General features: G+C 40.7%; 1 protein-coding gene across 10 annotated transcripts in view; it reads right to left on the reverse strand.

The window, feature by feature from the left end:
- NFIA (nuclear factor I A) overlaps positions 1-20,586 on the reverse strand; it is a 595,358-nt gene that overhangs the window by 16,601 nt on the left and 558,171 nt on the right. For 8 of the 10 annotated variants that reach the window (XM_060304981.1, XM_060304976.1, XM_060304960.1 and 5 more), the window contains one exon: positions 19,470-19,561. The exons of the other annotated variants lie outside the window; for them this stretch is intronic. In XM_060304981.1, the coding sequence (XP_060160964.1) occupies positions 19,470-19,561 (92 nt within the window). The remainder of the gene's footprint in view (positions 1-19,469; positions 19,562-20,586) is intronic. 10 annotated transcript variants of the gene reach the window in all.

The following is a 20,586-nucleotide window of genomic DNA, read 5'->3' on the forward strand; positions in this document are numbered from 1 at the left end:
GAACAAACTCAGAACTCGTGCACACAGTGCCGATTTGGAACAGTTCCATACCTATCACTTTACTATATTTTAATGAAACCAGTTACAGATTGGATGATGGTTATGTGTTCTTTGGCTTTTTAAATACGCTTTTCTCTTGTTAAATCACCCTATGGCTAGGAGATCCCATCGTTCACTTTGCAAGAATGGTGGCAAATTCAAATGACACATATTAACTTTCTTTCTGATTCTGCGATCACAAAAATCTTGCAAAGATGCCACCTTGTGCTATCCTAAAGGCAGTTCAGTTAAAAAAAAAAAATTACTCGAAGACTTTCTTTTCTTTTAAAGAAGTGAATTGTCTGAGCTGAAATATGGCTTCCTGTTCTACTGCATCAGCTTTCTGTGTTGTTCTCCAGGAACAGGTTTACAAGTTCAAGTTCAGGTTTAAACTAAATAAAACACTCCTCAGGAGTTTATAACTGAGCCTCATTTACATGTGCTCCCTCTGAACTCTACCGGCCTCTGTACACTAGTTTCCAAGGCTTGGGGGAGGAATGTTTTACAGTTGGAATCTGTACTGCTTTCTCAGGCATTTTAGACTCAGAGGCCAGGCAACAGCAAGCTTCAGTTAGTATTAAAAGTTTCCTCAGATCTACTATAAAGTCAAAGAGAGAGGGGAAGAAAGACAAGGCCAGGCCTGGAGAACTGAATCTTCTTAATTTTCCCGATAAGGCTTTCGTGGTAACATTCCAGTTAAAAAGATTCTGGATGCAAATTCTAGAATTCCATAGTCATGACTTTAGATTTCTCTGAAATCATTTTCAACTCTTTGTGGAAAGTGGTCAATGCATACTTATTCTCTCCAAATATAAGACCTAGGGTTTGTGTAAACTGGTTTTCTGACTTGAAAAATACAGTTAAAAAGTGTTATGAAGATAAATGTCCCCAACTCAGAAGGGACTCCTTATTATGTTTATGAAAAAACCTAAGGGATTTTTGAGGTCAAAAAGATCTCAGGGATTTTCCAGCCAACAAAGTTACACTAGAGAGGAAGGAATGGCTATTTTTGGTTTAGAAGCTTGAAGGGTTGAAGTAGGGCTTCTGAGATGCTCATAGAAATCAATCTGGAGAGAACTGGTTTCCTGGCTGACTGAGATTAAGACTCAGTTTCCTTGCTAAACAAGGGTCCTGGAGTTCAGAGAAAGCAGTGATGGTCTTTGTGGACAGAAATGGAAGGAGAGCCGGACAAACAATACCAAGAACTCTGCCACTCAACTTCTCTGTGAATTTGAGTTTGGCAAGAAAGTGGGTACAGCAATAATAAACCAATGCTTCAAACACCTGAGTGTTACTCTATAGCATCTCGGCCCTGGAGCAGTTTCCTGATAGGTGAGCATACCCGGCATTGCAGGGTGTGGCATGCCCAGTACTCCAGCTTCAGCAGCTGCATCCCTGCACAGTGACAGGTGATAAGTCAGATAAATAGCTCAGAAGAAAGCACTGCTGTGGGGATTCAGAGAAGAAACTACCTGGCTCAGGGAAGATGGACTGAGTCCATCGTGAATCTGGTCTCAGTTTGTGCCTCTGATTAAGAACACCTTCCTAGCACCGTGGTTGTGAGGATGAAGTGAAATAATACATGAAAATATGGAAGCGTTTTGTCTTTTAACTTAAGTTAAACTAAGCTGTTAAACAAAGGTGATGCTTTTTTTATGTATGTGTCTTCCTTTCTGACATGGGGAAGACAGAAACCTCATCTCTATATGCTAGCCCACATAGCTTCTTGGCCTGGTACTTAATGGGCAGTCACTTTTCTTGGATAAATACAGTAACAGCCTGAGTATGCTGGCTATATCCTCTTTTCTCTCAATCTCTTGAACTTAGCCTAGCTCAAATGCTAGACGCATTAAGGATTTTTAAAAACCAAATTAAATGTGAATATGCGTCCAAATAAAACCCTTTGCTATGAACGTAGTAAGTTTCTTCTATTGGATAAAGACATGAATAAAAGTAGAATCCACACAGATGACATTCTGTAGAAATGAACGATAAAATTAGTTTCTTTGGGGGCGGCAGTTAACTTATGACGACTGAATGAAATCAGGACTCACAGCCCTGAGAGTTTCTCTGCCTTTGGCCAGGAACAATTGGCCAAGCTGCAGAAAGATAATAATTTGCATATGTGATAGTCTCTACTATACCATTGGTCACTCATTCCCAAATTACTGAGAATCACATGTTCTTTCCTTTGTTAGTTTTTGTTTCTCTTCTTTCTCATAAATATCTATCCAATTTTGACTCATTCTCCACTATCCTTTGAACTTCTGCCTTAAAGGTTGTTGCAGGAAACAAAGTAAACATAACTGCCAATGTCATTTTTTTTTTTTTTTTTTTAAGTAACTCTGGCAAAATGGTGGATGGGAGGAATTCGATACTCAAATGCTTTGCAGATTTTCCTGAGGATTTCATCTATCCATGCAGCTTTGAATTCTTCTGAAGACAAAATAATTTGATAGTTGACCTGACAGTTCAAAAAGTTTTACATTCATCAGTGTGTTGGTAGACTGATGCAGATCTAATGTTATTTCATTCATGCTGAATCTTAGGGCAAAACCGTAGTCTCATCCTTCAGCAATTGTCTTTTAGAAACAGAGGCCACCAATTTGGAAACATGCTTGTTGGATGGAGCTACATGAAAGGCACAGGATGAAGAGGGCAAGCAATTGCCTGAACACAAATTAGGCCCTTGGAGAAGCTGCCTTGTCTCTCCTGCACCCTTAGAGTTATTCAGTGGGTACCATGCCTTATCTTACTACGGAGCTTAATTCTGTGCCTGGTTCTTATTCAAAGCAAGCAGCCAGGAAGGGGTGCAGAGGGACAGTCCAGATTTGACATCACTGTCCCCAGAACTGAGGAACACTAGAGAATTCCATAAGCAGTGTCATTCTGCAGTTCTTGTTTTACAAAGGTCATTGTGATGCAAGGCCAAGGGGAAGAGCCATGCAAAGAGCGTTCCTGGAAGATGGTGGGGGTGGGTTAAGGGAAAGGATTATGTTATTAGGAGGGAGGGGTGAAGAGAATTTGGTACATCTTTAGACTTTGACAGGAAAAAATATTTGGGAAGAAGCCAGCAGAGAGATACAGCCTGGCCCTAGCTGAATGGTAATGATGGAACTAATAGCAACATTGAGAGCTATCCAGATACCAGAGAGAACAACTGGCAGATATTAAAATCATTATAAGATGTGAAATTATACCTCTTGCTGCGTCATTATCACTACATTTCATAATATTTGTCTAGAAAAGCACACAGAGCCTATCAGGTTAAATTAATCCTAATGATCAATTTCAGTTTTTATTCTAATTAAACGATTTCAATTTAATTAATGTGAGCACAGAAATTAGGCAAAATTACAGATGTAAATGTTGAACTTTAAATCAAAGGTCCTCCCTGCTCCCTGCCTCCTATAAAAGTACCTTAAAATATTTGCCTGTGAAAGTAGATGGGAGTTTTAACCTTTGTCTGCACTGTGAAGGACAGAAGTTAGAAAAATACGCCGCCGAAAGCTTCCCTAGAGCACAGACAGAAGCACAGGTTTAAAAACCACCCATGCACACCCACACCCACATGCACACAATACTAGGTGGTAGTGTGTGAAGATAAATTCTGCACGGTGAACTCTGGAAGTATATGCTTTTGTTCCTCAGGATTCCAATGCACTTGGGTCAGTCTAATGGATATTGAACTTCTGTAAAACACCCCTGTAAAATAGAAACTGTGCACCCATATCCTAAGCCACATATTAAACTACCAGTGCTTTCCCTCCCTGGTGTCAGAAACCCTGCCTCTCAGACCTGCTTTGCCTCTGATTAGCTGTGTGGCTTCACAAGTCGTTTCAACTCCCTGAGCTTGGGCCCTCTTGTTTGGAGGGGCTGTTTTATCAGAAGTATACACACTTTTTTCCAAAATGCACTTTAAGTCATATCTGAAAAATGATGGGATGTGGAGGTGACAATCTTTAAGAAAACTATCGGCTTCAGGATTCTGAATTTCTGTAACTTCCCAAAATACAAGCATCTTAAAATGGATTTGAACATGGCATGGGGTACCATGTGTCTGAGTCATCCTATAAACACCTTTAAATAACCTTTCTTCTCCCTTAATAAAAATTCAAAGGAGATGGGATCCAGAGCTCTACAAGCTTGAAGAAGAAAAAGGACCTGTAAATGGATTCTTTTGCTACAAAGAAAAGAAAAAGATGGCAAAAATATGAAACAGAAAAAAAGATAATGAAAAGAAATGCATGTTCTTTTTTTTTTTTTTTGTATTTAAAAAACTTGTCCTGGTGAATCATACTTAATAACAGGTCTGTAGTGTCATAGAGTCTTGGTCTTAGAAGAATGTTATATGCAGCGTAAGGTTCTATGTTATTTCTCTTATCCATAAGATAGCCACAACTTCTTTTCCCACAAAAAGCCTTCATCCACGAGCCCTCATCATGACTTGTTCACAATTGTATATGAGAATTATTTGACAGCAATCAATCCACTATTATTGTTTGGGGACATTAAAGGAGAAGAGCAGAGTAATTTAACAATATAGTTGATTAGTGTAATAGTCATCATTAAATTTAGTAGTAATAGTGGGATTTCTCCTTACCTTGGTTAATGATCATGGACAATTCATTTCTTGACTGCCAGTGGTAGAAACGGTTTTTAAAATATTAACTCCTGCCCCTTGGGAATGACACTTAGCCCATCACATTTAATTTTTGACGTTCACTGAACAGCATGATCCTAATCTTTTGATTTTATCATCTTAACTAGGAAACATTAAAATATGGATTGACTCCAGTTGGCAGGAATCTTTATGTTCTTTTCACTAAAGAAGCTATAAATCCAATGGTTGACCTTTTATTTCCAGGTCACAAATGACACCCACTCACTTTTGTCCATTCACATAGGATTTATGTTAGGGTCTACAGGTATAAGCCATGAAAGTTGAACTTTAATGAAATGTCTTTCAAAGATGTGCACTTAACCAAAAATGTCCCACAAAAAATTAGCGGATGGCCTTTTAAAAACATCTATTATATCTTCAGGTTCACTGCTGGCTTCAACTAAGTCTATTTTTCACTTGTAGTAAGTTTCTTTTAATAGTAGCATTTTTCTGAGGATATAAATTAGGCTTGTGTTTGGGATGATAATAGTACCTTAGTTCCCATTTAAGTTTCTAAACTGAAAGAAGATTTCTGAAATGTTCTCTCTACCATCACCATAATTCATCTATCTCCAGCTGAAAAATGTTCCTTGTCGTTTTTCACAGAATCAATTGTATTGATGGGAGGTGTTCTGTGTTGTCAATCAGGGAAATGTGATTTGATGGGACCCCAAAGCAGTGAGATGGGGGAAGGAATACCAAACCTGCTCAGGTCCACGCCATCTGAGTGAGATCAATGTTTCCCATAATACTCTTCCTGTCATGTAGCGCCCTGTCACAATTAATAATGTAGAAGGAGCTGATTAACTTAAGTAAAGTGCTCTCTGCTGTGTAAACACATAAAGATCTATGAGGCAAAAAAGGGGGGGGACAGGAAAGAACAAAACGTCATTTTTATTTTTCACGTGGAAACGTTCTCACTTTCCATTCTTCTCTTGTAACAATTACTGTACCAGCCATTCTGACGGAGTCGATAAATTGATTTGGGTCTTGATGCTGCAGCAAAGCAGACTGATCTGAGACACCATTATCTGCATTGGAGAGTGTGTGTGTGTGTGTGTGTGTGTGTGTGTGTGTGTGTGTGTGTGGTGGGGCTGCACTTTGGTGGCAGAGGGCAAAGGGGCAAAGTCAGGAAAGGCACATCAGCATTGTTCTAGATGGGAAATTAAGGCTCTAACACGGAGTTTCTGGAATGGACAGATGCATGCATGTGTGTGCGCATGTGTGTGCATGTTACGTGTGTGCATGCGTGTGTTGGGAATGGATGGAGAAAAAGAAGCCTTCAACTTGGCTAAAGGATGCAGCCTAAGTAATACAGTATGCACCACTTATTTAAGTCCCCGCGGTATTTCAGTCACTCACAGCCATTTGCAATTCAATGAGGATCACCACCCCATTAGAGCCCGTCATGTCAGCTGCGTATCTGACAAAAAATAAACATTCAGAAACTGTGCTCCTAGGTTCATAACTTGTTTTTTGCACTGGGATTTTTTTCTTCTCTCCCTCATCCAGCATAAAGTTTAATCGTTTTTTAATATGAAATTATACCATACATAGAAACTCTCCATATACATTCCTCAGTGTATTTTTCCTCACAACCAGAAACTGAAGCTGTTAGCTGAGCTTTAACTTGCTCCTTGGGAGTATGCTAAGTATGTTCTTAATAAATAAATATCATTCCACTAGCTAGTGAGAGAATTAATGGCACAGTTTATGGAAAATGGACATGGGAGGATGGAGGGAGAGACGACGCAGCCCAGGGGAAAAATTACCAGATTACCTCTGTGGTTCTCACCATATTAACATTTCTATGTCTCTACTGGCAATCACGGGTCCCTGGTCCCAAAGATGAAGGAGATGCATCCTGCCTCACTTCTGGTGCTGACAGAGGTTCTATTCTAAGGAGTGAAAAGGCAGCAGCACACGTCAGCTTTCCCTGTGCCAGGGTGGGGTGCTGGGGGCTTTACATTCTAACCATATTGAATTTTCACAAAACTCTAAGTGGAATGCACAATTAATTTATAATTTTAAAAATGTGACATCTAAGGGTCAGAAAGGCTAAAAATTACCCCAAGGTCACTGTGGAAGTCTGCTCAGGCTGCCATAACAAAATACCATAGACTGAGTGGCTTAAACAACAGAAATTTATCTGCTCACAGTTCTGGAGTGGAAGTCCAAGACCAAAGTTCTAACTGATTTGGTACCCGGGGAAGGTCATCTCCCTGGATTGCAAATGGCTGCCTTCTTGCTGAGTCCTCACGTGACAGAGAGCATGCTCTCTGGTGTCTTTTCTTTTCTTTTGGTTAGCTGCACTGCGTATCTTATGGGATCTTAGTTCCCCGACCAGGGATTGAACCTGGGGCCACAGCAGTGAAAGCACTGAGTCCTAACCACTGGACCGCCAGGGAATTCCCTGTCTTTTCTTAAAAGACCACTAAACCCATCATAAGGGTCTCACCCTCATCTAAACCTAACTACTTCTCAAAGGCCCCATCTTCAAATACTATCACATTGGGGGTTAGGGCTTCAACATATGGAATTGAGGGGGGGGGGTTATAATTTAATCCATATGAGTCATGTACTGAGATAAATCAAAATCAAGTCCATCTGGCTCCAAAGCTTCTATTTTCTCTACTATGTTATACTGCCTTGGAGAGGAGAGTACCTCATGACCATAGGTCTTAATGCTGCTACTACCTGTAAGATCTCAGACCTCATGCATGGTAAACCAAGCTAAGTTAAGGTTTCTTCACATATAGAGATCCCACTGTGCCCTTCACCTGCTTCCCATCTCCCGCAGAATAAAGTCCAAGTGCCTTATCATTGTATAAAGGCATGTATGTATTCACGACTAGACCCCGTTTAACTTGCCAGCCTCATTACTCAACATTCTCTGTCATTTACCTTACATTAACCAACATATGAAACAGAATTCTCTGAACACACACCACTGTTTCTCTGCATGTGCTGTTCCCCTCTCCTGGAATGGAACTATTTCTGTCTCCTTCCAAACTAGCTCATGTGAAATCTCCTCTAGAATATCTTCCATGAATTCCCTGCTTCTCCCCCAGGTTAATTATCTACTCTCTGCACTACCTGTAGATTATACATACTTCAACTGTTTCCCTTACCATATCTTACTATAATTTGTTTACTTTTCTCCTTAAAAGTCTGTGAGCAATGGATGGCAGGGATTGGATCATATATATCAGTAATACCCTGGTGTGGTAGTTACCAGGGATATATAGTATGTGCTCAGTAAATTCTGGTTTCTTTTTTCTCCCTAAGGACAGCTGGTGAGTGGGACAGATGAGCTAGGAAGCCAGATATTTTGACTCCTAGTCCAGTGCTCATTTTACTCTACCAAGATGCACTATGGTCAGTTCCCTTACTAGACCTTGCCATTGTATTGTCCTTCCATTCCCCCCACCCCTGACCCCTGGTACTACTGCTTCCCCAATACACATACATAACACTTGGCCATAGATGCACAGAAGGGAGATTGTACTTCAGAGGGGCAGAACCTGTGTTCCACGAAGGCTGCCTTAAACTTCCTTTAACATGCAGCATATCCAGCCTTGGAAGGCAGTGTTGGGCACTTCCCACATCGTTAAGGCAGAGCCACGTGGGCCCAAGGCTGCCCTGTGCTGAGAATGTTTGTGCCTGGGCTGCAGCTCCATTTAGCCCAACACATTCCGATTCTGGGGGTGGGGGGTAGGGGGGTGGGACAGGTGGCAGCATGTGCGGGGAAGGGAGAGTGTGAAGGCGAGGAACACGGGGCCAGGACAGCCTGTCCTAACCCAGTGTCCCAGCTCCAACCCAGGGATCCAGCTTATCACAAGATCATGTGGTTCATTAGTTAATGTGTAAAGCATTTGGAAAGTGAAAAGCCAATTAGAAGTGCTAAGTTACTTTGCCTCTGCTATAAAGGAAGCGATGTGAAGCCTAAGGAAAAATTCTCAGGCAAATATTTTGGGGGAAGCCTGCACTGTGGAATGTAACTTAATGAACAGGCTCCAATGAAAGGCTATACCCCCAAAACATAGGCCACTGATAAAAGAATGTGTCTTCGTCCTCAATAAACAAACAGGAAGGTAAACAAGCGGGTGTGGGAAAAGTGGCCAGGAAGAATCATTGAGAACTCACGTGAGATCTTTGAGAATCTCACATTAGACAATAGGCTCTGGCCTTGGAACTATGTGTATCTGTGGAACCTTCAAGGTCTTAGACTCATTAGAAGGCCTGGGAAAGCCTGTGTCCTAAAGGAACCTCTCCCAATGCGAACAGTCATTATTTAGAGTGCAGAAACATTTGGTAAAGCAAATTCTTCCCCGGTATGGGATTTTCACATGCAGGGGCTTTGTGGAAAGTGGGAACCCCACCTGTACTGCCTTCTCTCCTCAGAGCATGTAGCAGGGCCAATGCACTCATTTTCCTGTTCTCTGAACTCTGTTGACTCAAGCTCAGCAAAACCAGGCTCTTTTCTTTTGCAAAGGAAGCATCTGGTTCCAAGTCATAAAAGAGAAACCCAGAACCTATTGCTGACTGTTTGATAAGCACCTGGGAGGGCACGTGGAGGGCACTGTTTCCCAGAGTTCCCCTGCAATTACAAAGGCACATGTCCTTCAACGCAGCCTTTTCAGAGTCCTCGTTTACCAGAAGAACCTTGACCCAGCCCTGTGGGGGCTGGTCTGCAGAAAACTCCGGTACTTCTGCCCAAATCCTGGACTCCAACAGAGGGCTGAAATGAGATGATCACTGTACACTCATACATGCACACAGCATACCTGTCTCCTAGATGCACAGGGAGTGAGTGTGGAGGAAAGGCACTGGAAGGAGACAAGCAGCAAGAGAGGAAAGGAGTCAAGTGCAAGAACAGGAGTTGAAAACAGCATGAAACCTACCAGGGAACGGGGAAAAAGGAAGATGGGAGATACTGTTAACAATCTACCCACTATCTATTGCCCCTTCTTTCTGCAATTTTGTTTAGGGAGGACAATGTGACCAACCCTGGGTAATGAGTCATGATCATAGCCAATCAAGATAGTTTTGTGTTGGCTTTCCTGGCATCTTTTGCAACTAAAGATTAAAATGTGACCAGTTTTAGTCAATGAGACCCAAGTAGAAATTTGTTAACAGGAAACAGGGAAGGAATAAGGCAGGATCTTTGTTCCCTGATATAAGAGGAATAAGGGGGAAGGATATGGGTATGATGCCTGGAGCTGCAGCAGTCATTTTGCAGTCAGAGGCACCTGCTTGTGGATGCTAAGAATGGTAGAGCAGAATGTTAGAAAGAGCAAGGTTCCTGCTGGCAACATGTAGCAGCTGAAACAATGCCAACAACCACTCACTGACAGATTTCTTGCTATGTGAGAAAAGAAAACCTGATTGGCTGAAGCCACACTTAATTGGGTTTTCTTCTATGAGGTAGATACTTTATCACCTTCATTTTATAGATAAGGAAACAGAATTTTAAAGGGTAACATGTCCAAGATCACTCAGATAAATGGCACAGCCAGGATGTGAAAACAAGTCTATTGTACTCTACGATTCATGACTTTTTCCTTGTTCCCCTAAAGAAATCAGACCACGAGCGTCAAGAGCATTTCCCTTAGGAACCCTCCTACGCTGCTGGTGGGAATTAAGTTGGTGCAGCCACTATGGAGAACAGTATGGATGGTCCTCAAAAAACTAAAAATAGAGTTGCCATATGATCCAACAATCCCATTCCTGGGCATATATCCAGACAAAACTATAATTCAAAAACATACACACACCTCCTACGTTCATAGCAGCACTATTCAAAGTAGCCAAGACATGGAAACAATCTAAACGTCCATCGACAGATGAATGGATAAAGAAGATGTACACATATAGAATGGAATACTACTCAGCCATAAAAAAGAATGAAGTAATGCCATTTGCAGAAACATGGATGCAACTAGAGATTATCATACTAAGTGAAGTAAGTCAGAAAGAGAAAGACAAATACCATATGATATCATTTATATGTGGAATATAAAATATGACACAAAAATGAACTTTTATGAAACAGAAACAGACTCACAGACATAGAGAACAGACTCGGGTTGACAAGGGGGAGGGGAGAGTGAGAAAGAGATGAAGTGGGAGTTTGGGGTTAGCAGATGCAAACTATTATATATAGAATGGATAAATAACAAGGTCCTACTGTATAGCACAGGGAACTATATTCAATATTCTGTGATAAACCATAACGGAGAAGAATATATATATATAAAGAATACATATATATGTATAACTGAATCACTTTGTTGTACGGCAAAAATTAACACAACGTTGTAAATCAACTATATTTCAGTTTAAAAAAAAAGAGCATTTCCCTCAGTATCTTGAAACTTCCACTGACTGGAAACATCATTATCAAGACACATTTCAGGGCTGGAAATTTTGACAGCAGTTCTGCATTTGATACTATGGTTTTCTGACTTCACTGTAAGGCTACCATCAAATTCTGATCTAACTCCTCTCAGCTCTTTACACCCATTCACAGCTTCTTGTTTCAATCTTTCTCCCCCGCTTCATTTTCTATCCCACTTTTCCCACAATCCCAAGGGCTAATTAAACAAATACCAGACGTTTGGTCCTTTTTCTTCTTCCACGAAATCTAAAATTTCCTGCGAAATCTCCCTTTCCTCTTCCCCTTCTCCATTGCCACTGATCTCATTTAAGTACTGGAAAAGAAGCAAGCATGAAAGGAACCACTATTTATTGTGCACCTACTGTGTGCCAGATCCCATGTAAGCACCTTAATTCTTTCAACGATCATCAATTTGCTTCAACTAAGAAGTTTCCCCAAATCTTTTTGGAGCAAGGCAACAAACAAACAGAAAGGCTAAAACCAAACCAAAATATGCCATTAAACATGATGGGATCTCCGAAGTATTAAAAACTAAGGGAGAAAAAGGAGACCAGTACCTAGAACTGAGGCTCTCGCTTGGTTCAGAAGTGAAATTTGTGGCTGAGGACAACTAAAATGTGCTGCCCAAATAAAACTTGAAAGACAAAGGTTCTGTTTATTGAAAAATGTATTTTAAGCGTGTCTCATAGGCTGTCCGTGAGTCAGCTGCCATGTGTTTGTGAAGAGAACGTGGTAAGAACTTACAGGCTGGGGTGGGGGCTGGGAAGCTGGGGGAGTCACTACTGCCCACAGTAAGAGGGAGCAGATGGCAGGGGTAACATCTCCGCGAGGCGGTGCTGACTATTCAACACCTACGGCTGGAGCAGAGAACATAAGAGAAAAGAATGACCAGGCACTGCCTTTCCCCGCAGATTCTGGGGGGTACATTCATTTGCTACAGTTCTTGCCACCCTCAGAGACATGATTTCCCTTTGGGAAGTCTCCTCTGCCTTGGGGCACAATTTGGCTTAAGAGAAGAAATGGGGTGCAGGGCAAGGATAGATGTACCCAGTTGAATGAGGCTTTTGGAGTACCTTTAGGGCAGATGCTCAGTGGAAGAATCCACGAGATTCTGATCTTGTGGAGGTGTTGTCCTAATTTTGTCCTAACTGGATGGTTACTTTAGATCCAGCATTTGGTGGGCAGGTTCTGCCCATATCTACACAGTAGCACATGAGGACGCATACAAGTCCTTCCCTGATGGGGCATGCTGAAGGGAGTGTGGGCTCTGGAATCAGAAGCGGGTCTGTGTCCTGGCTCTACGAACCCCCAGCTATGTGGTTCTGGGGAAGTCACTTCCCTCTCTTTAAACCTCAGTTTTAAAATCTGTATAATGGGGATAATGATAACGGCTCTGCCTACTTCAAAGGGTTGCTCTGAAGATCAAATGAGAAAATACTTTGTAATCCAGAAAATACTGTTTAAATATGAGTTTAGTTATCAACTGAACAACAAATGCTATTATTTGTTGAGCATTTAACAGGTGTCAAGCATTTACTTTCTCTACACTAACAGAATTTAAGACTCAACACAACCGTAGAAGGTAGATAAATACAGTTATCACCATTTTACAGTTAATAAACCAGGCTAGAAAAATTGAATTACAAAGAAAAAATTTTAAAAACTATAAGAATTGAAGTACACATACTACTGCTAAGTGATGAAATAAAGCTCCAACCAAGATCTGAAAGGAAAGCTCACAGTCTCAGCTGCTCTGCTATCTGGGCTCTGGGCAGAGGCTGGTTGTTCTCACAGATGCAGACTAATGTCATTAGTAAAGGTCTTTTTCCCAGGCAGGATGACAGAATGAACTCAGTCTTGATTTCACAGATGCAGGCTAATAGGAAACTGGGGCAGGTCTTCAGAAGAACCAAGTACAGCGTCGGTCCTATTCCTTGATGTAAGAGGATGAGTCAATCTTAGACCATAAAGAGAAAACAGTCAGTAACCTTTCATTATAAATGGTTAAGGATGAAGACAGTATTCAGGAAAGAGAGCAGTTCTGGAGACAGACTGGTTCAAACCCTGGCTACCTCGTTTGCCAGGGGGCAAGTATACTCTTTGAAATTTCAGTTTCCTCATCTGTAAAATAGGGATAACAGCACCAATCTCAGAGGGCTCTGAGGTCTGTAGGGAGTGCAGGCACAGAACCCGGCATGCCCTGGAGCTTAATACAGAATGCCCATTTGGCCAATTAACTTTTTTCAAAGTTAGGAGTAAATGGAATTTTATCTGCCATTCCTCTCCAATCCTGGGAGTTTTCAGCTGTATGGGCTTGTAACAAAAATGCTCAGATCCAATTCTAACTAGAAGGGGGACGATATTTTTTATTTTCCTTTCTCTAACAAAATCTGAGTTTCCTGCCTTTGCAACTATCCAGGCTGCTCCTTGAACTTCTGTGTGGTACCTAACCTCCTACAGGCAGGCAGCTGGAGTCTGGGCAGGGAATGGCTTCAGCTAACTGCAGTGCAATCTCAAGCGAGCTTGGTGTCCTGGGTGAGAACATTACGCAAGAAAGGCTGTTTCTTGGAAATGAGGGACTGGGGCGGGGGGTCTGGCTGATATGCCAGCAGTGGGAAAGGATTCTAATTTTATCTGCTTGGTCCAGAGAAGACAGAACTCAGCGTGTCTCTCTACCTAAGATGGGATAAAGCCTTATCGACCAGCTCATGGCAAAAATTAAAAGTACAGGAAAAAGGTAAAATGTATAAGAACCAGAGCCATATCATCAGTCCAAAGTTAGACAAGGACAGAAAAACTATCTAGCGTTTTCTGTCCCTTCCACTCTTTGGAAAGTTCTTCTACTTAGCTCTCTGGTCTCAAAGCCTCTTGGGCAAATCCTTATTGTAACTGGTATCCCACTGCATTATTAACGTTGTTGTCATTACTATTATTTTTTACATCTGTTTCCTCTATTAGACTTTGAACAACTTGAGGAGAATTGTTATTCCCTGCCTTCTTGGGTCCTGGGAATATAGTCAGAAATGATGAGTGACTGATGAAAGGGACTTAGGAAGTTTTGCATTCTGCAGATTGCCCGAGCTTTGGTTTCTTAGGCAGAGTTTCAGGAATATGACACACAGAATGGCAACAGATCCAAACGCTCTCCATATCCACCACCTCCCTATGTTCCTTGTGCATCCCCACCAAAGGCAGACAGCGGGTGCTATGCCCATAATTTAGCTCTGCAGGAACCTCTCCAGATGAGCCGGTTTCCAGTACAGTGTGTGGTATGCGCATACATTTGTAAATTTCATGAGGCAAAGGGAGCCACACTGCTTGCCAGTCAGGCAGCTAAATGATTTATTAAGCAAAGGTTACAGCACCTGTGTCTTTTTGTCAACAAATCAGGCCCATGCCATGCCAAGCGATTCTTCTAATAACCCAAATGGTAATTTGGTTTTAAATAGCATTTCAGATACCACAATTCTGTTGAGGTAGAACAGCGATAGATTTGGGTGGCAGGGAAGAAATGCCTGTTTTTTAGTATTGTTTGCACTCATTTTTCATTTTAAAGAATTAGTCTTCATGGGTGTTCTGCAGGTTAAGCATTTTATTTGAACATTCTGATTAAACTAGAACCTGAAAAAAAATGAGTTCTTTGCTCAGTCCTTCTGTGTGGGAATTGGTATTTCTATTTATTACCTCATGATGAAATATTAACTTTTTTTCTCTAAATAAATGCCTCCTCTTAATGGCTCTCGTTTTCAGGGACCAGATTAAATTATGAGATGCAACTGAAATGGCCATTGGCCTTCTGCTGTTTGAGATGATGCCATGCTCTCCTATATCATTCAGTGGGCGTGCAGGGGACATTAATAGTGTCCAAAGTGAAGTAGATACTCTATGCCCCAGAGACTTTTCTATATGTTAGTATCAACTATCATGGTGGACAATACTGAAAAATAAGAGATTCAGGGTGGTCACGGTTTCTTAGAACAGATGGGTGTTCTAAAGGCTGTCAGGAGGTGGCTACCCCCCATGTTAATAATGAGCTACAAAATGGACGAGTATAAGGAAAACGAAAGGCAAATCATGATAGTAGCAGAGGTAGCAGACAAGTGATTCAGAAGAATGGGACAGATAACTTGGCAGGAATGTTCCAACAGAGCCAAAAGCTGGGATGAGATAGACAATGCAACTGGAAGGCGGTTTGAAAGAAAACTAGCTCGAGGGAAGGCTCAAGAGAAGGCAATTCTGTCTCAGTGAAGGGAGGAATTCTCTGGAGGAAAAAAGATAGACTGGAAGGGAAGGAGGAGAAAAAATGGCTTTCAATTATCCATGTTATCTTTTCCTACCAATCATTACAGATGATGAATAGGTGCAATAAAAGCCAATATTCAATTTTTCCAATTTACATGGAAAGAAGGCCATAATATATTGTTACGGGGAAGAAACAGCAGGTTACCCAACAGTGTATATAATATGATCTCATTTTTGCAATATATTTGTATGCATCGAAGCAGTCTGGATGGATTTAGACAGAAATGTTAACAGTAGGACTACAAGTGATTTTTATTATTTTTCCCATCTGTATTTTCCACAATTAACATGTATCACGACTGTAATAAGAAAAAGTCATTATTTTTAAACTTCCTTATGAATCATTTAGATTCAACCCGTATCTGCTGACTACCCACTATGTGTTGGACACGAGAGCACAAAATGACAGTGGGTTTTCTGGTAAACAGTCCACTCTTCCTGGCTGTTTTACAGAATTTTAGACTCTCAAGTGGAGAAAGGACCATGAAGAGTTTATCTAATGATTACATTTTAAAAATTGTGGTGAAATACACACAACATAAAATTTACCATCTTAACCATTTTTAAGTGGACAGTTTAGTGATATTCAGGACATTCACACTGTTGTGCAACCATCACCACCATACACCTTCAGAGCTTTTTTCATCTTATAAGACTAACACTCTGTCCCACCAAACAATAACTCTCTCTTCTGCCCTCTCTCCAGCTCTCGGCAACCACCATTCTACTTTTTGTCTCTATGAATTTGACTACACTAGGTACCTCACATAAGTGGAATCGTATAGTATTCGTCCTTTTGGGACTGGACTATTTCACTTTCCATAACGTCTTCAAAGTTCATCTATGCTGTAACATACTGCAGAATTCCCTTTCTTTTCAATTTTGAATAATATGTATGATACCACATTAAAATGGTATATACACAATAAAATGTATATACCGTATTTTGTTTATCCATTTATCTGTCAATGGATATTTGGATTGCTTTTACCTTTTGGCTATTGTGAATAATGCTGCGAAGAACATGGGTGTACAAGTATCTCTTGGAGACCCGGCTTTCAATTCTTTGGGGTATATACTCATGATTAGATTTTAGTGCAATCTCAGATTTAAAACCAGGGAATACGTCAGTGGTATTCCTGAGAGTTGAGCATCAGTCTCTGTTTGAGTATCTGCAGGGAAAGGTGCTCACCAGCCCATGAGGCAGTACAGCACAGTGGTTTGAGAGCATAGGCCTTGGAGTCAGACAAAACTGGGGAGGCATTCTTGCTCTGCCTCTCACCATGTGTGGCCTTGGGAAAATCAACGATCTCTTCAGATCTCAGGTTTCAAATCTATGAAGTGGAGATAATTATATATATCCTATTAGGTAGCTGTCAAGATTCGTTGGATAATGTACCTAAGGTACTCAGTACATAGAAAATGCTCAATAAATAGAGGCTATGTATAATCAAAGAACTCTCTTTTTTTTTTTTTTTTTTAAAGAAAGGTCTTATGATAAACTGAAAGCTGCCTACTTCAAATGTCTATTCATTAGCTGGAATTCTATCTGCTGGAAAAAACAGGGACCGTATCTAATCTGTCTTCTACAGGTTGATGTTTCAAGAGGTTTCTTTGGGGAAAAGGGAGACCATTTTATTTTGTATTTGTTTATGGATTTCTGTGCGGGATACCTCTCCTGCATTTATAAAGTTTACCTATCTGCTTGGGTGACACTTCAATTTTTACTTCTTTAAAGGCAGAAAAGAAAAGATTGTTTTTCCAGAAAACTTTTCCCATAATTCAACTAATACAAAGTTCATGCCTTATTAACAAAAATATTTATATAGAAAAATGCAAGCTTGCCTAGGAAATTACTAATCTGCAGGCCATGTTCAAATTATGTCTTAAAAAATTCCTATAAAAATTCCTCTTCTGATGTCCTCTCAAAAAGATTACCTAAAAATATTATTTTTATGATCTATATCTATATATGCCTACCACTTTAAATGGTTCCAGAAAGTAGTTCCTTTAAAAAAAAAAGAGTTAATATATATACCTAAATATTAAAATACTTAGAGCACACTTTTGTCTCAGGATATTTTTTTGGGGAAAAAGAGTAACTCCATTAGCGTGGTTTCTCATAAGACAATTGGGGATGGCTTTCTTCAAGCCAAAAGTGGCAGGTGTCACTGTGATAAAAAACATTTAAGCTGTTGTCTCTATGATGCCAAATATTTAACAGAAACCCAAAAAATTCAGTTCCAGATGCCAATACTGGGTCTACATGACATCATTCATACACATGCGTAGAAAATCTGGATTTTTAAGAATTGAATTTTTGTGGTCAACATCATGAAGACTCAGTTTCTGGGTTAAATAAGGCATTTGTGAAACAAAGCCATGTTGGAATAGAATACGTTTTGATTATAGAGAAACAAATTGAATGGAATGCAGGGTACAGTTTCAGTTCAGTGAATCACAGCTTATATAAAAATACTATATAAAATACAAAACAGGACATTTCCAAACTGCATTTTTGAGGTTCTTAATGAAGTAACCTGAGCCCACTGGTGCTTTGAGAAAAGCAATCATCCAATGTAAAGCTACTGTCCCCAGTTCTCCCCTTCTCATTGACCTTGATCATGTGAGTCAGAAGTACAATAAGAAATGCTCTTCTACTGTAATGCCTTTGAGGTAATTATTCAACTTCAAATTCACCAGTTAAATATTTGAAGGTATGGGAAAATAAGCAATAAACTTGAACAATTTTATGGGGAGTACTGAATAGGCGAAGTTAATCCCAGATGCCATGTACCTGCCAGTTTCAGAAGAAACAGCAGAAGTGGGAAATTCAAGAGTTAACCTTCTCCCTCCCCTCCCTCCTTCCCCTCTCCCTCTCCTCCCAGCTGCCTCCTCTGAGGCTGTACTTTCCGTGACCCTGCTTCAGTGTAAGGAAGGCTTCAGATGCAATGCTGTTTAACCCACGCTGTCGACACAGCAATAAACTAAAACCCTTCGCAGAGAAAGCAAGCGGACCCAGGAAAGCAAATCTATCTCGTTCATAAGCACCTGCTCATAGTGTTACAAACAAAGATGAATAGTTATAAATTAGGCATCTGGAGATTACATACCGAGGCGCATGCACAAAATATCTGGGAGAATTTTTCAAACACTGTGTTGAGAACCTCAAAGAGAAAATTCTTTATGTCAATTCTGATAATATACAGTCACATTCTGATTAGGAGATCAGAGAGTAGATTCTTCCAAAACTTGCATCTAATTCTATTCCACAGCTCTCTAAGTATCTTTATATATGCTACCTTTGAATTCCAAAAGTCTTTCACTGTTTCTCAATTAACAGCAGCTATTTCAAAACTTTTAAAAGAGATTCTTTCTCCTTGGCCTATACTAGCACAAAACACAACTATCTATTGAAAAACAAACTCTAGATGTCCTGGCATACTCTTTTTCAATCACCTACCTCAAAATATGACATTATATTCACATAATCCCCTCCCACCCCACTGGGGCCAGCGAAGCCAGTAACAAACACCTATTTCAGTACCAACACCAGCAACTTAACAGCGCTCAGGAACCCTTTCTTTTCCTTTCTCTTAGAAAGTCTGCCAGGTTCCTGGGGACCCTATAATGAGTACATAAGAGGGACTGGCCCCCCATTCCCTGCATGCACTCCGATGTCGCCGGCAGCCAGAGTATACTTTCCAGGTTCAATAGGGGCCTACTTCTGTCTGCTTGCACGTAGAGAGGCACAGATTCCTAAAAGAGGGAGCACACGCTATCCAGCCTGGGAAAATTTTCTTCCCATAGCAAAAGCAGTTCTGGCACAGAAGCCCTCCTCTCCTACCCCCTCAATACAAGAAGCAAAAATTGCAGGCACTGTTTTCCATGATTTCTAAGAACACATGGAAATGTGGCTGAAGGGCCAGGATGGGTAGGGGTCGGGAGGAAAGGGGACTGAACAGGGGCTGGGAAATGCAGCCTGTTGTGCCGAAAGACGAGTTACAATGCACCTGATGAATAAAACAAGCTGCACCACATACAGAAAAGATGAGAGCGGCCCACCTGTGTCTGTTGAGGGATATTTACAAAGCTTGGATCCCGTGGTCCAACACTGACGAATCGGTTTGCGGGGGAGGTGCTGGGTGTCGAGTAGGCTGTGAAGGGAAGGGACACATGCGTTCAGGAAGCAGCACGAGATTGCACACAGAAACAACACCAAAACACACAGTCTCCGAGCCTACGCGGCTGATTAACAAGGAAATGTGCAAACACTGTAGCTAGCAGAAGGATCTGGCTAGCAAGGGCATTTTAGACAGTCAAAAAGGGAAGGAGTGTTGGCTTCCAAAGACTGTTGGAATAAAACGATGTCAAATTGGTGCTCAGATGAGCTCTTTTCTCCTTCCATCATACAAATTAGAACATGCAGGACATTTGTAAAGTATACTTTCTGAGTTAAACATGAGCTCTGGGGTCAGAAAGAGATATCCTAGTCTTTAAAAGCACAGGAGAAAGAAATTAGGTAGAAAGGGGAGGAAAGTAGTTCATTTTACAACCTTACTTTTCACACTATTACCCTCCTAAAGATCATGAAATGTTCCTGTGCCTCCATCTCTAAATATGGAAGAGGAGTCTTTATAGAAGGGACTGGGTTCTCCAGAAAAGTGGTGGAAAACCATTTAGAGCACGCTGTCTTTACAGGCTCAGTGGGGCGTCTAGAATTTTATGATGCACAAAATGCTCTTAGAGTACTAACATTTGTAGTCTTCCCACCCTAGAACCCTTCTGTTCAGGTACAAACCATCAAGATCCCGTGTAAACCTGGAACCTCAGGTACCACACTTCAGCCAACTATCCTTTTCACAGTACATGAACGTTTTGTTGTTGGTTTTTATACTCATATTTAAGAGCTTCACTATAGTTTAGAGAGAAAAAATTCTGTGGTTCTGGTGTTTCATTGGTTCATATATCCAAATGAACATTTTGTTTTCTGGTGTCCTTCAATTCACTTCTTTACCACAAACTCCAAGGATTTATTCACATTCTTTCTTTACTAAAATTTTTAGATAGACTATTACTTAATTTCAAATTTCTTAACAATACTTGTAAAAGGCATAAGTTTTCTGGACTAACACGAGACATGCACCATCTAAAAGATGAAAATGATTTGCATTTCTTAAAA

The sequence above is a fragment of the Globicephala melas genome, chromosome 1 (assembly GCF_963455315.2).
Source record: "Globicephala melas chromosome 1, mGloMel1.2, whole genome shotgun sequence".
NCBI classification, from domain to species: Eukaryota; Metazoa; Chordata; class Mammalia; order Artiodactyla; family Delphinidae; genus Globicephala; species Globicephala melas.